Genomic DNA, 15,043 nt, shown 5'->3' with positions numbered 1-15,043 from the left:
CTCATGATGCTGCACTTTTAGACACTTCATTTTAGTTTCGTTCGACCACTAATTGCTAACTGGTCTTAATTTATTCTCCTCAAAAAGTTCCATTATATCAAGACGGCCTAACATTAACTGAACAATTGCTAAAAAGAAACAGCAGAGACCAACCTGTTGGAATGTAAACAGTCGCCACTTTTGATTGATATTATGAAGGCAAAAACGCAGAGGCAAAGGCCCCAAAAAACTTAATTGGAAAAACTAAATTACTCTGAATTAAACAAGCTGATTGTAACACAGTACGATTAACTAAACAACGGCACGAGTAAAAAATACCAAAGAATTTTGTATTTCAATTTCGGGACGTAAAAAACTGCTGTCATCGCTTGCAAGTTGCAGGAGCACAAATAGAAAAAAAACCACAATATGAGGAAGTTATCAACCTGCTACCGTACGAATACACCTATAGTATAAAATATAAAAAAAAAACACTTAGGATTCGCTTCGAATTTAATATGCATTATATATTGATAGAGGAATACTGTCATAATATGAATTGCATCTTTGAAACTGACCAAATAAATCATACTATGACAAGATATTCTTATCTAAATAAAGAATTAGCGTATACAATGAAAAATTTGTGTATGCAGCAAACTCACTCCGGACATAATATTTCATATGATTCACACCATTCAGCGACACCTATGCAATTTACGGTAGAATATTAAGCTTTTTGATAAACTCGCTCTTGCCATTTTGGTCGTTGAGGTAAACTTTAGCGACCAGTGGTAAATCGGTACAAGTAACGCCATCTAGCGGCTGATAGCGGATCTAAAACTACTGTGATATCAAAATAGATTTTTAAAAATAATTCTTAGGTATTAAGTGGTAATTTAGTAGATAATTTAAAGCTGGAACTTACAATCTATTACTCACGTGTAATGTGGGTTTAGTTAAAGGCTCGTAGTCGAAGTAATCTGATACTAAAGATGCAACCCCTTGCCAAGAGTTGGTGTCAGCAAAGCACAGCTTAGTCGGCCGTATTGAAGTGCACACCATTTTCTAAAATAAAAGAATGAATGGCAAATTGGCAATAGAAAAAAATAATGACAAAAATACGGCTTGCCAAACGTAACTTTGGCAAAAAACTTCTTTCATAGGTAGCTTAACTTCTAGAATATGGATCACGCGTACCTAATTCCTAAGTAATAAAACCTACCTGCAAACCACATTCGTTAGGCACTTGCAACAAGAGGGGCTTTCGCATTTTAAAATGAAAATTAAACTGTCGCCGGAAGTTCTCTGCATAAGCCAATAGTAACCGCTCCTTCGTACTATTTGTGTAGTAGCTTGGAGGAAAACATGTCCGAGTCTCGAATACCGGCTCACTGATCTCTGGCCAGCACATATTAACGATTCCAAGCTCATAAATAACATTATTTAGCGAAGGTATAGTTAACGGTTCTAAGATTTCCTTTAGCCCGAATATTTTAGCGGGATTTTCGATAAAGTGGTCTTCCTCATACGGACGCTCAAATATTTCGCTGGGGATATTTTCGTTAACTTCTTCCACTGGTTCCAGTGGTGCAACCACTAGACTAGGCGCATCTTGATCTGCTGGTTTCGGTTCTGATGGACGTGGTTCCGGTGAAGCTTTTGGGGCAGGAGCACTCATTTTATATAATTATTTAAGTTTTATTTTCTAAGGAAAGTTGAAATTCTCATTAAATTGCTGAAACTTGTTTATTGTGTATCTTTGATGTTTATCATAATTTTGACATAACAATTTTCAGGATTTCAGTTTCCATGCAACCCTCTTTAGGTAACTTGTAAACTGAAAACTCAGCTTACAGTTGCTAGGTACGAACTAAACGTGCATATATGTACGTTTTCAGCGAAATCATGTAACAAAAATATTATTACATAAGATATTCAGTTTATGGATATGTTTTTATGCTAAAAAACTGAAAAAATCTCTAATTCTCAGACGCAACATGAAAAAATTGCAAAAGTGTTTCTAAACGAGTCCTAGAAACGTCAACCCAGAATCAAAATGTCAAAGTCATATCCATAGAGTATAGTAAATAGATTGGGAATAGAGAACCCACTTCGATTTTTTTCTGCAACCTTCAAACGATTTTTGAAGCGCCATCTGGTATCGTCTGCCGAAACAAATTGTTTATGTGTGCGTACATCCCATTTCACACACATGTATACATCAGTATTGTCTACAGGTTATTCGTCATCTCGACAGACTAAACTCACCATTAAAGTGTCGAGTTGGTGAAACTCGAAATTTGTACATTTATCATGTCGTCAACTCGCCACTCAAGATTTTCATTCGTGTCCAGTTAGTGAAACTTAGATTTTATCACTTTTATGTTTTCGCCAACTGGATACATTGTGTCACAAACATCATCGGCCACTGAACGTCCATTTTGCAAACGTTTGAAACGCGAAAAGTTGATTCCCAAACTTGGCGAAAACATAAAAGTGATAAAATCTAAGTTTCACTAACTGGACACGAATTAAAATCTTGACGTGGCGAGTTGACGACATGATAAATGTACAAATTTTGAGTTTCACCAACTCGACACATTCGTGGTGAGTTTAGTGTGTCGAGATGACGAATAACCGTCTATAGATATTCTAGGGGAATTTGTTCATACGTACGTACTTACAAAATATAGCCACAGAATGTAGAAAATAGTTATTTATTGAAATATGGAAATACAACACAGATTACTACAACTCAACAGAACAACGTTATGTAGGAACATTTAGAAAGTACTTAGTAGGCGACCTGGAATTAAATAAAAATCATATTTACTTATGTTTATGTTTATTGTAATAAAGGAGAAGGGAATGGCTCCATAGGTTCCTGGGCCCAGGTGTTAACTGAATCAAAGTAGCCTTATTTGTAAGAGGATATAATAACAAGGCTTCACTAAAAATTTGGTGAATTTTGGCTACCCAGAAACCAAGTTATCTGAATTATAGTAAAAGTTAGGTTATATTATAACATTGTATTTTTTATGTAATTTGCGAAATACTTCTGAATCACTTCGGTTGTGTAATGGTTTTATGCATGAAGCATGTGAAAGCCTAACCTGTTAGATCTTCGAGACATCACCCTACGCAGCGGCAACCGGCGCGTGCCCTGGACTTTGGCCGCGTTTCCACTGACGCGGAGCTGGGCGGAGAGGAGCGGAGAAGAGCGGTGAAAAGTGGTCAGTGTTTCCACTGAAGCGGAGCTGGGCGGAGAGGAGCGCAGCTGAGCGGAGAGGAGCGATGAAGAGCGGTGAGTGGTCAGTGAGCGGAGCAGAGCGGAGTGGAGCATGCTTTTGGAATCGCGCATTTTTACAGACACACTGCACGCGAGTCACGCACCGCCCCGCTCCGCACCGCTCCGTACCGCCCCGCTGTCCTCCGCTCTGCACCCCAATGCTCGCTGAAAGTTTAGTTTCATCATCCTCATCACGATATTGGATTTTACCTGATAAAATTCGATTAATTGAGCGGCACCAACTATATACCAAAATATTTATTGTAATGTTTTCAAAAACATTTCTTAATTCTATCTTGTGGATATCGCAGGTGAAAGGATAATCCACAAATATGTCTAAAAACATTTTTATCTTTTCTTTTAATTTAGTTTTTGGCACATTCTTTTTCAAAATTTCTACTACAATATTTTGTATGTCTTTAAAAACTTTTTCCGCCACTATATTGGGATACAACAGACAATGTTTTCCTTTTGTATATTCTTTTGCCCTTATATAACTATTTGATTTTAATTGACTGTCGCCAGTTAGTTCAGTTTTGCAGTGCCTGCATGATTTAGCAACTTTTTTAAAACATTTAGCCAGCACCCACCCACATACATAATTGGCCTGACCAGCATCAGCAGGCTCAGAATTTAAATTTATAAAAGGCACCTCAATTTCGTCATTTTCTTCTTGCTGAAATGGTAGAACCTCATTACTGGGAACATTAGAAGTGTTTTCTAAAAGTTTGTCTTCCAAAAAGAAACTCAATGTCTGAAGACAATCATTGTCATCATTTTCACAGTTAGCGTTAAGTGAATGGGGTGAGTTATAATTATTTAAAAGAAGTGATTTATAGGCACCTTCAAAGCTAATTGTGTTGGGTGCCGTATTCCTCACCCCAAAACTTCTAATGTTCCCAAAAATTTTCCAGTGGGTCCTGGTTAAAGTTTCTGGTCATCATTGTATCAAATAAATATTTTGGGATAATATTTTCCACAACTGTTGCATGCCCTCAATAGTACGTATAAAATTTTTATTGAAGGTACCGAACTCGTTTCAATTAATCTTATTTTATTTTCCTTTTCTTTTTTAACTTTAATAAATTTTATTGATTTTAATACCTTTTTGGCATTTTCCCATAATTCATGATGAGGAGAATTGTTTCTAACACCACATTTATACATTTTTCCATGTATCATATTAAATGAGCTTGAATTTAAGGAATCAAATAAATTGTCCATCATTTTGGTAAATGTAATTACTTGGCGGCACTCATTAGATAAATCGCCCCTAGCAGATAAATGTTCTGCAGCTGTAGCAACACTGCGGCTAAAAATTTGGGTTGCGTGTTTGACCTTCATTTTTTTTATTTTCTCCACATAAATATGTTCATCAGTTAGTTTCTGACATATTTTTAATTCACCATGTAATTTGTCCGCTTCATAAATTTTCTGGTAATATTCCCATTTTATCGTCTTTTCAACCTTTTCTTCGAAGTCGAAATATTTTAAGTCCTTCGTAAGTAAATTGTTTCTTACCCCTTTCAATAAATGAGGGACATCAAATAATGGGATAATTTTAGATTTCCCTACTTCCATTACATCATGTCTCCATTCCTTATTTTCTTTTATGAATTTTATTCTACTATCTTCAATAATTTCATTCACTACACTGACATTTACTGTGCTTTGGTCGCACACTGTGCACAAAATATTAAGCCCTGTACCCTGAACATATTTAATGACTTTTATAGTCAAGGCTTTTAATTCTGCTTTGTTAACAGAATTTGTAAAAAAGTATGCAACAGGCTGTTTAAATTTTTTCTTTAATCCTTTGACCATGTAAACTAAAACATGGTCAGCAATTTTTTTACTACGCCAAGCGAATCCCTTTAATTTATCCTTAGATCCGTCGTAATGGATCTGCGGCGATATTGACATCTCGTCAAAAATAAGACAGCAGAGGCGATCTTCTGGACTTAATTCCTTCACAGTCTTTCTCATTTTTATGAATAAAAACTTATTTAGCCCCGACTCTATTTCAATTTTCGCAAGAAGCCTTTTTAATGATTTTATAGAGGGCAATGTAAAGTATTTATATAAAAGAGTATAACTCTTGGGACTCTTTTTGTACATGGAGAGAGACAAAACTTTTTCCTTTAAAGTAAACCTCCGCCCACGAGCTCTCTTGTGAGTTTGGGTGTACTGCATGTTTGTGAATATTTTTGCTGCAGTTGTCATATTTCTCGTTATTTTTTTTAAACAATTTGTATTGCTAATTTTATCAACGCTGGCTAATCTTTCTTTCAAACTACTACTCCGTTTACGTAACCGAATAATTTCGGTTTTTAAATTCTTCATTTGGAATCTTGAAATCTTTAATTCATTCTCCAGCGATGAAGTTGATTTCAGTTTTTCTGCAAAAAAAAAAAAACTTTTACTTTACTACTTTCCACACCCAGATAAAAGTAGCCTATGTATAAACATTTTTTTTGGATATCTTATGGTATAAACTACATTGGCACTTACTTTTGTCTCCTTTAAGTTTCCGTCTTTGTTGTATACCATGTTTACTGCAATAATTATGTTCTGCTGCTATAACACACGCATTGGGAGGTGCAGCTGAAAATAAAATAATAATAATTCACCATTGTCATTGTAAACATCAAAATTACTAGTGTGAGTTACATGAGGATTATTAACCTAAATTGTCATTACAATAAATCAAGTTGAAGTGTGTTTGTAATGACTACACAACAGTTACATATTACTTAATGCAGTAATTAATTATGGTAGCTAGTTAAACATAATTTGAGAATGTAGGTAGCCAAGCGTTTACATACCAGTGATTATTTGCTTTGATGTAGAAGGCAGATCCCATATATTATGTTCAGGCATAGGAAGTTCAGTTGGTATATGTGGAGTTGCAGGAGGCATATGAGCATCTTGTGATGGAGCACCTGGAAATAGTAAAACAAGTCTAAGATCCCACTAAACAACAACCTTCACCGAGTTGGTTAAGGGTGAATGAACAGTATTTTATATCCAATTAAATATTACTATACTGCAAACAGGTGGCCTTAAAGGTATCTATGAAAAAATGAAATTTAAAAGCGTCGCCCCCACCCAGAATACAAAGGGGGCGGGATTCTCCATCGCGATTAGCTCCGGTACCCGCCTGGGGTATTATTACTCTATTTCGTAGTCGCATTAAATTATATTAGGAGCAATGTTTTAAAACTTAAGAAAAAGAAAAGTTAAGAGGTGAAAGAGAGAAGGTGACTGCAGAGTACATATTTTAAAGTAATAAGATATATATTTTATCAGACACTGAAGAGAAGGTAAAGGGAAAGGGAAGGTTAGTTGGGAAGTTGGGACCGTTAGTTGGAAAGGGTTAGCCGAGGTGTTATGACTATATTTTCTGATGGTACCTCATGTTTACCAATTGGCACAGGGTCGTCTAGTTCTTACTGACTTCTTTAAGCGTTCATGCCTTCCCCCATCACGTCAAGGTGGCCCCATGGGGATTATTATTATAAAAAATGCAGTATTTAATTATGGCAGCTAGTTAAACATAATTTGAGAATGTAGGTAGCCAAGCATTTACGTACCAGTGACTATTTGCTTTGATGTAGAAGGCAGATTCCATATATTATGTTCAGGCATAGGAAGTTCAGTTGGTATATGTGGAGTTGCAGGAGGCATATGAGCATCTTGTGATGGAGCACCTGGAAATAGTAAAACAAGTCTAAGATCCCACTAAACAACAACCTTCACCGAGTTGGTTAAGGGGTGAATGAACTGCATTTTATATCCAATTAAATATTAATATACTGCAAACAGGTGGCCTAAAAGATTTCAGTTCAGTTTAATTGTGAATAATTAAGAATTTTGTTTTCTTAATGGCAATTTTAACTCAGTAGGTGGCATTGCGATCTAGTTCAAGAATAAAGATCTAAATCTTACCCTGAAGATGGAGAGTAGGAACAGCTATGTTATTTAAACGGTTGTTGCGATTCTTAAACTTGTCTGCAAAATGTATGTCACAGATGACTCGCTTTCTGTAAAATTTGATATCATCTGCAGTCTCCAGTTTTCCACCAACTATATTAACCCAGGCTTTGAATAACTCAGGATTCTTTTCTGGGTGTGGAAATTGATGTTGTGTCACACCTGAAAAATAAATTACAAAAATATGAAGTTTGTATGCTGATATTGTATAGTGTATGTATGAATGAATACCTATTACCTATGTATGTGTGCGCGTGTCTATCTATGTATGTCTATCTTATTAAATCATGTATCATTTCATATGGGATTCAGTAATAAATGGTTACTCGTAAGGAACTGTGTTTCTCTAAACGCCCAACCTTATAATTGACTGAGTTGGTATCTCCCGTGATGACAAGTTTATCCGGATGACTAGGAGCTTTCAGGAGCACGATTCTGGGGCCCGATTCTGTTAAGTTAATAATGTCAAAATTGAATAGAAATTGCATCGCAACAGCTTTTTTAACCATATCGGGCATTCTGTTACTAATATAAGACCAATCGTATTCCAACGACATTCGATTGGTTTGCGATTGGTCTGCCATTTTGGTCTATATTACCATAATATTCTTAGTCTATATTGCCATATTGCAATCGTAAATCATTTGCAGACAAAATGATTCATTATTGAATGACAGAAAGGATAAAACGTTTATTTCAAAGAAAAATTGCGCAGAATCCTGCCCTGCTAATTTTACTTTAGCGACATGCGATTCACATCCGACTGAGATCCAATCACGACTCAATTACGATTGAAGCGTATGTGGCATTCCACTATTTTTTCTTTTAAATAAACGTGTTTATCCTTTTCTGTGATTCAATAATGAATCATATTGTCTGCAAACGATTTACGATTGCAATATGGCAATATCATCATCCTCCGAGCCTTTTCCCAACTATGTTGGGGTCGGCTTCCAGTCTAACCGGATTCGAATTATTCCCAACTAGCGACCCGCCCCGGCTTCGCACGGGTAACAGTATTTCTCCATTATTTAATAGATGTTATTATACATAAAAACCTTCTCATGAGTTACTCTATCTATTAAAAAAAACCGCATCAAAATCCGTTGCGTAGTTTTAAAGATTTGAGCGTTCATAGGGACATACAACATGACACATGACAGAAAAAGCGACTTTGTTTTATACTATGTAGTAATAGTCCCTCTAGCTGTCCTCGGGTGATAGCCGGAATTGTCTTCCAGTTATCACCGGGGTGACAATTTGTGCCGACTGTTCCCTTTGAAAACTGACTAGAGGGGACAAATGGGAAGTCTATTTCTCAGTTGTCACCGGGGGGGTGACATTTGCTACGGTTCCTTCTTCCTTCCAAAGAAAAAAAAATGTAATTACCATAGATTTCAGGTTTTTTATTTATTATGCTACATAGAATCTTCCAAAGAAAAAAATGTAATTATCATAGATTTCAGGTTTTTATTTCTTATAACAAACAACATTGTGTTTCCTTTAATAGGTACATCACATATTATTAATTTCTATTAACACCAATCGTTTTCTTAATTTTATTTAATTTAACAAGATTACAAACTGTGTTACAAATAAGCATGCGACTAATAAGCACTTTTAACTTAACCATTAGTGATTATCTGTGATTAGTATTAATTAAAGTTATCTGTGATTGTGCCTATTATAGGAAACATAATGTTGTTTTGGTTTTTTATAGTAGTATTAACTACTATAAAAAAATCGATTTTTGTAAGCCTGTTGACATTGTGTTAGTTAAAATAATAATATATATATTTTTTTATGTGATTCTATGTAACATAATAAATAAAAAACCTGAAATCTATGGTAATTACATTTTTTCTTAGGAAGGAAGAAGGAACAGAGCAAATGTCACCCCGTGACAACTGAGAAATAGACTTCCCATTTGTCCCTCTAGTCAGTTTTCAAAGGGAACAGTCGGCACAAATTGTCACCCCGTGATAACTGGAAGACATTCCGCTGTCACCCCGAGGACAGCTAGAGGGGACTATTGGGAATAATTCCCGGATTCAGCTGAGTACCAGTGCTGTACAAGGAGCGACTGCCTATCTGACCTCCTCAACCCAGCTACCCGGCAACCCGATACCCCTTGGTTAGACTGGTGTCAGACTTACTGGCTTCTGACTACCCGTAACGACTGCCAAGGATGTTAAATGATAGCCGGGACCTACAGTTTAACGTGCCATCCGAAACACAGTCATTGGTTTCTAAGATATACTTAGAAAGTACATACAAACTTAGAAAAGTTGCATGGGTACTTGCCTGACCTGGAATCGAACCCACGCCCTCATACTTGTGAGGTTGGCTCTTTACCCACTAGGCCACCACGACTTTGAGGCAATATGGCAATATAGACTAAGAATAATATGGTAATATGTACCTATAAACCAAAACGGCAGACCAATAGCAACCAATCGAATGTCGTTGGAATACGATTGGTCTTATAAATATTAGTAGCAGAATGCCCGAAATGGTTAAAACTGATATTGCGATTTAATTTCTATTCAATTTTGATATTAATAACTTAATGATACTATTAACAGAATCGGGCCCTAGGTACTATGAACTTGATAAAGAAAGCACTTACCCGGGTTGTGTGAACATCCCAATTCGCACCGCCTCGGCATGATTATATGCACTCAAACAAGCGTCTCTAATCGCTAATAACACAATAACAGTGTCTATTTCACAAATATCACAAAAAAGGCGTCTTTATCGCAAATAATACTAAACACTAATGGCGTCTTTTCGCAAGTTATGTGAAACAATGAAACAGAGGAGCACAGCTCAACTCACTCACTAATTCACCGAAAACACAGCGGATGAGTAAAACTCAAATCAACGCAAGTCAACAGCAGAAAACACTTAAATGGACGAAAACTTAACACACAAATTGTATGTACTGTACTCGCCATTAAAATTCAAATTCTAACTTCAGCATTGGCAGTTGGCACGGTTTATTGCCAACCAAAAAAATAATTATAGAAAAATAATTTATGTATATAAAATAGTGTACAGATTTAATAAAAATAATTGATAGATTTCCTACGTAATACTAATATATAAAATAATTTTTAGATTTCAATAATTTTAGTGATATTTTATGGAAGTTAATTTTTGATTAAAGAGCCATCTATTATCACTTGAAGATATTAAATACTTTAGGAAGAGGATTGCAGATGGCGCTTTTCTAAATTTTTTACCGAAATCTAGTCAAGTACGGCAGTGACCAGCCCCTGGTCATATCAAAAATTGATTATTTCATTCAATTTCTTTTTCTCTCTTCTATAATGTAAAATAATTAACGCAAAATATCGTTGTGCAGAATTTGAAGAACCTATAATATCTGCATTTCATATAATATAATAAATATTTTTATAACCGTGAAAGAATCATATTGTTGATTCACTTGCCATAAATTACGAAATATTATATTTTCCTTGTTCAATCTTGAGTTTGTTTATATTGAACTTTGTTCGCAGTGCGTTTAATCGTGTTTTGTTCATAATTCTAATTATGTTAATACAGTTTTAGTCTTTCCTATCGGAATTTTTATTTCCATAATCTCGTAACAGCTGTTTTGTGCTTACTAGACTTTGAATTGTGCAATCAAAGTTCTTTGAGTCTTATCAGAGGTAAAAGGTCCTTTCGTGGTCGTGTCGTAAGTGTGTCCAATATGGGTAACAAATCGTCCCTTTTGTTACGCGAAGAAGAAATCGCTCAAATTCAAGAGGAAACTGGATGTAAGTAACTTTTTTAGCAATAACAATGTGTATCCTGTAATTTTTTTTTTTTCATTTTTAAGTTCACCGTCTTAAGTCTTAAGGTCTGAGTAAATATCAACTGACTTTCCCAACCAATGCTTCTTTTAAATTACATTTCCAGCAATGTGTAGGTAATGTATGTTATTACATCACCTGTTTCCCTAATGATCTTTATATTTTTTCTTACAATCTCCAGTTACACCAAACCAAATCGAGAGGCTGTACTCCCGTTTCACCTCGCTAGACAAGAATGACTGCGGCACTCTCTCCAGGGAAGACTTCTTGAGGATCCCGGAGCTGGCCATCAACCCACTGAGCGAGCGTATCGTCCACTCGTTCTTTGCTGAGAGTCATGATGATAGGGTTAACTTCCTGCAATTCATGAGGGTACTTGCCCACTTCAGGCCTATCAGGAAGAATAGGGAGAACAAACTTAATAGCCGGGATGAGAAGCTGAGGTGTAAGTAGATCATTCAAAGAAAAAGTTCATATGCATATGTTGAAAAGTGTTTAGAATATGTCACCAAAGTGAAGCATAGCAGAGAAATATTAAAACAACCTATAGAATGTAGTTATACACACATCTTGTATCTAGACTCAATCATAGTAGCATCCCTGAGCTGAGAAATTCTATTGAATGTAGAATAATGCTACTTTGGTGGAGTCTGAGCCTTTAAATTAATACACACCTCATTATTAACCTTTTGTCCATCAGTGTTACAAAGATAGTAATCAATTGTTTCTAAAGTGACATACAAAAGGTTAATAACTGTTGAGTCATGATTGTAATAGAATCTCAAATCTTCCCTCTCTTATATATTTTTTTCATATCTTTTATTTTATGCAACATATCTTTATTTATCAAAAAAATTGTCAATCCTGGATTAAGTAATTATAATTAATTATGTGTAAATCTAATAACTTATATTTTTTTACTGTTTCAGTTGCATTTTCAATGTATGACTTGGACAATGACGGCAAGATCTCAAGAGATGAGCTGCTAGCTATTCTGCACATGATGGTTGGAGCTAACATAAGGTAAATTGTCAATTTTTAAACATCATGCAGAGGTTCCCACGGCATGGGGGTGAAACCGCTGGCAGAAGGTAGTGTTTGATATGTAGATAGGTCAAAACTGTGGATGTGATGAATGTGGATCGGAGGTACAGTTTACTCTAGCTGCACTAAAACAGTTCTTGTTGTTTATGTACTCCATGAAATATCCATTTAGCATTGGAAACACTTATCTTAGGTGTTATTTATGTACTGCAAAAGCCGGGTTTTATTACCTCACATAATAGGATTATAAAGTGTTTAGATTAAGATAACAAGTGTGAAACTCAGTCAGTAATAATACTTTTGAATCAGTTGATAAAAATGTATAATTGATTATGCAGAAATACAGCTCGGAATCAGTCAGTGCCATTATTGCTAAAGTATTTTATGTAAAACAATGAAAACTTTTCGGAGAACGTAAATTCATCATAACATTCATTCAGCAGTCAGCTGAGAGTACTTCTTGTGCTCCTTGGCCTCCATATATTGAGCAAGGACTCAGGACTGATAAGTTTTATAGTCATAGCCAATTTCAGCATCTATAATATCCCTAACAGTGACTTACACGCTCGAATAGACATAACACGAGACATCATGTTAAACACACATTTTAACGATCATTCATAATCACGTGTGGCCTCATCCAGTGCATTAGGTCGTGACCTGATAAGCTATGACTTATGAAGATTAGCTCGGATTTGCCACTAAACAGTTCTAAGTTAATTATTTTCACGCCTTGGGTATCAAACCTCCGTACTCAGCTGAATCCGGTTAGACTGGAAGCCGACCCCAACATAGTTCTCAACTCAACTCAACATAGAACAAAAGGCTCGTAGGATGATGATCTGGTATGCTGCCTCTGACCTTTAGGTAGTTTTCGTGACAGCTTTCGGCAGCGATTACACTCACTTCTTCGGGCAAGTACTTCACGCACCAGGATAAACAGTAGTCTTGCAAGCTAAAATGTGTTTGAACTGATAATTTGTGGGGATACCCTCTAACAACTTCACTATTTAGTTTACTTCATTCGGTAAATTCATATAGGTACTATAGTCTGTTCATAACGTGGGTACATTACCTCTGCATGCGCATTTTAAGCGCACTACACACCAAAGCTGCCGACGATGTTGGTGTGTAGTGCGCTTTACACGTGGCAGCTCTTTCAAAATAATCTTATAAATTCCAGTGAAGAGCAACTAACGAGTATTGCTGAACGCACAATCCTGGAAGCTGACACCAACAACGACCAGATGATATGCTTCGAGGAGTTCTGCCACGCGCTGGAGAGGACAGATGTGGAGCAGAAGATGTCCATCCGGTTCCTCAACTGACCTCCGCACTCCTGAACCGAGTATATTAAGTACATACTGATGTTTCTGCTCGCTATTATCCTGTATGGGCTGTTTAATAAGAAAGCTTAATGCGAGAGTTTGATTGTTCGTTCGGTATTCAGTATAACAGATTTAGATGAATTTAATATGAAATTAGAAAACATCCTGGTACTGTATATCACATTATCTAAAGTTTTTATAGCGAGTGACACCACGGGCGACAACTAGTGAAGCTATTAACAATGCTTAGATATCTTAATATGTATATGAGTGATTTAGATTAAGCGTTTTGCTGTTCTAGTTTAGTTTGTTAAGATGTTTAATGCAGCAAACAGGTGGGTTGTTTTATTTATTATTATTGATTTTCATGTGATATGCATTAGTTTGTAACATCACAAACGATATTATCTTATTTATTGTCAAAGATTCTATGTTTTTCACAGCCAGTCACCATTTCGTTGACAACATGGCTAAGATGCTAACAAATGCCAATTATTTAATTAGAAATTTTCAGAAATTCCAGAATTATTGGTGTTGAACCTTCTTAATATTATGTTCGTCTTTTTTTCTTTATATCCTGTGATGTGCAATAACTTGTGACAGGACAGGGATGATTGTAAAGATAATAAACTATTGGAAAATATTGTAGGGTTTCGATGATGAAATATCTATGTTTGCATAAAGATATATTCAATCGGACATCTCCATTTTGAGTAGACTCCCTTTTTGAACTAGCTAGAGGAAACTAGAAGTTTCATAGCGAAGATAGCAACTACGTAAAGTCGAGAAAAGTAAAATGGACAAATAAAATGTTTAAAAACTTAGCTAGTATTGATTGGGCACATACTAAAGAATATTTTTAATACTTACATAAATTGGTATTGTTTGGAAAATAGTTTTAGCAAGAGGAAGGGAGGTTACAAAAGTAATTTTTATTAAAGTGTTTAACGTTGTATCTAGTGAAAGTAGATAGAACTGTTTGCACTATAGTGTTTCGCATTTATATCGACGAATAGACTTGTTGACAGCATATAGCAGCATTTACTTCCGATAGAGGAACCACGATACTTAAGTACAGTCATATAAAGAAATGTGTTGGTACGATTAGCAAAACCCCAAAAGTATCTAGCGGTTTCGTCAATTGAGCAATTATAAGTACTTATTTTAGTGTTTCAATAATTGTCTACAAACTTACATAATTTCTCTAGTGACTGTACAAAGAAATGTTAAGAAAATTGAAATAATCTAAAGTAACTGTCGACACTCAAAAGGAGTCAGCGTGATGTTAATTGTATACTACGTATTTTTATTTAAATGTAATTGTTAATTATTTCAATAAATTATGTTCATGTTTTTTTTTAATGATTTACAGAATTGTATGTATAAAAGGATTAATTATTTACGTGTATGTAGGGTTAATTAAAATTCGTATTTTGTATTCAAGTTGGTGTCTAGAATTAGGAATAAATATTTTTTTGTACAGAATGTTGTATTATTTTACCTATGAATTCAATTTTAAAAACCTATATGCTACACATCAATCCATCTCCAATATCTATTATGACCGGACTGTAGGTGAATGATTC

General features: G+C 35.4%; 3 protein-coding genes across 4 annotated transcripts in view; 1 reads left to right on the top strand and 2 right to left on the bottom strand.

Moving 5' to 3' along the window:
• LOC110376431 (dynein regulatory complex subunit 7) overlaps positions 1–1,799 on the bottom strand; it is a 126,398-nt gene extending 124,599 nt beyond the window's left edge. The window contains exons 1-2 of the mRNA XM_064039849.1: positions 1,205–1,799; positions 922–1,047 (exon numbers count right to left, since the gene is read on the bottom strand). Of these exons, the coding sequence (XP_063895919.1) occupies positions 922–1,047; positions 1,205–1,660 (582 nt within the window). The 5' untranslated portion in view covers positions 1,661–1,799. The remainder of the gene's footprint in view (positions 1–921; positions 1,048–1,204) is intronic.
• Positions 1,800–5,725: 3,926 nt separating this feature from the next.
• LOC135118269 (uncharacterized) lies at positions 5,726–10,521 on the bottom strand. Of its 2 annotated transcripts, XM_064039655.1 has the most exons (5): positions 9,894–10,521; positions 7,220–7,426; positions 6,865–6,981; positions 6,097–6,213; positions 5,726–5,875 (listed from the first exon to the last, which is right to left on the bottom strand). In XM_064039655.1, exons 1-5 carry the CDS (start codon positions 9,931–9,933, stop codon positions 5,727–5,729), a joined length of 630 nt encoding a protein of 209 aa, XP_063895725.1. In that variant the 5' UTR covers positions 9,934–10,521; the 3' UTR covers position 5,726. The 2 variants fall into 2 exon arrangements, with proteins under 2 accessions (XP_063895725.1, XP_063895726.1); XM_064039656.1 differs by having other exon boundaries at positions 5,783–6,213; positions 9,894–10,515.
• A 215-nt stretch (positions 10,522–10,736) lies between these two features.
• LOC110376427 (calcineurin B homologous protein 1) lies at positions 10,737–14,534 on the top strand. The gene is made up of 4 exons (XM_064039657.1): positions 10,737–11,049; positions 11,267–11,530; positions 12,015–12,108; positions 13,313–14,534. The coding sequence occupies exons 1-4, from the start codon at positions 10,983–10,985 to the stop codon at positions 13,455–13,457; spliced, it is 570 nt and encodes a 189-aa protein (XP_063895727.1). The 5' UTR covers positions 10,737–10,982; the 3' UTR covers positions 13,458–14,534.
• The last annotated feature ends 509 nt before the right edge of the window (positions 14,535–15,043 follow it).

This window comes from Helicoverpa armigera, chromosome 20, assembly GCF_030705265.1.
Source record: "Helicoverpa armigera isolate CAAS_96S chromosome 20, ASM3070526v1, whole genome shotgun sequence".
Classification (NCBI taxonomy): Eukaryota; Metazoa; Arthropoda; class Insecta; order Lepidoptera; family Noctuidae; genus Helicoverpa; species Helicoverpa armigera.
The sequence above is the reverse complement of the archived record's forward strand: the minus strand, read 5'-3'. Positions and strand labels throughout refer to the sequence as shown.

What these genes read in the sequence shown, in the direction of transcription:
- LOC135118269 (XM_064039655.1), bottom strand. Translation starts at nt 9,933, where the DNA reads ATGCCGAGGCGGTGCGAATTGGGATGTTCACACAACCCGG. An exon ending in TCCTACTCTCCATCTTCAGG is followed by an intron (nt 6,982 to 7,219) that starts GTAAGATTTAGA and finishes TACTATTTCCAG; the next exon opens with GTGCTCCATCACAAGATGCT. An exon ending in ATCAAAGCAAATAGTCACTG is followed by an intron (nt 6,214 to 6,864) that starts GTACGTAAATGC and finishes TACTATTTCCAG; the next exon opens with GTGCTCCATCACAAGATGCT.
- LOC110376427 (XM_064039657.1), top strand. Translation starts at nt 10,983, where the DNA reads ATGGGTAACAAATCGTCCCTTTTGTTACGCGAAGAAGAAATCGCTCAA. An exon ending in AATTCAAGAGGAAACTGGAT is followed by an intron (nt 11,050 to 11,266) that starts GTAAGTAACTTT and finishes TACAATCTCCAG; the next exon opens with TTACACCAAACCAAATCGAG. An exon ending in CCGGGATGAGAAGCTGAGGT is followed by an intron (nt 11,531 to 12,014) that starts GTAAGTAGATCA and finishes TTACTGTTTCAG; the next exon opens with TTGCATTTTCAATGTATGAC.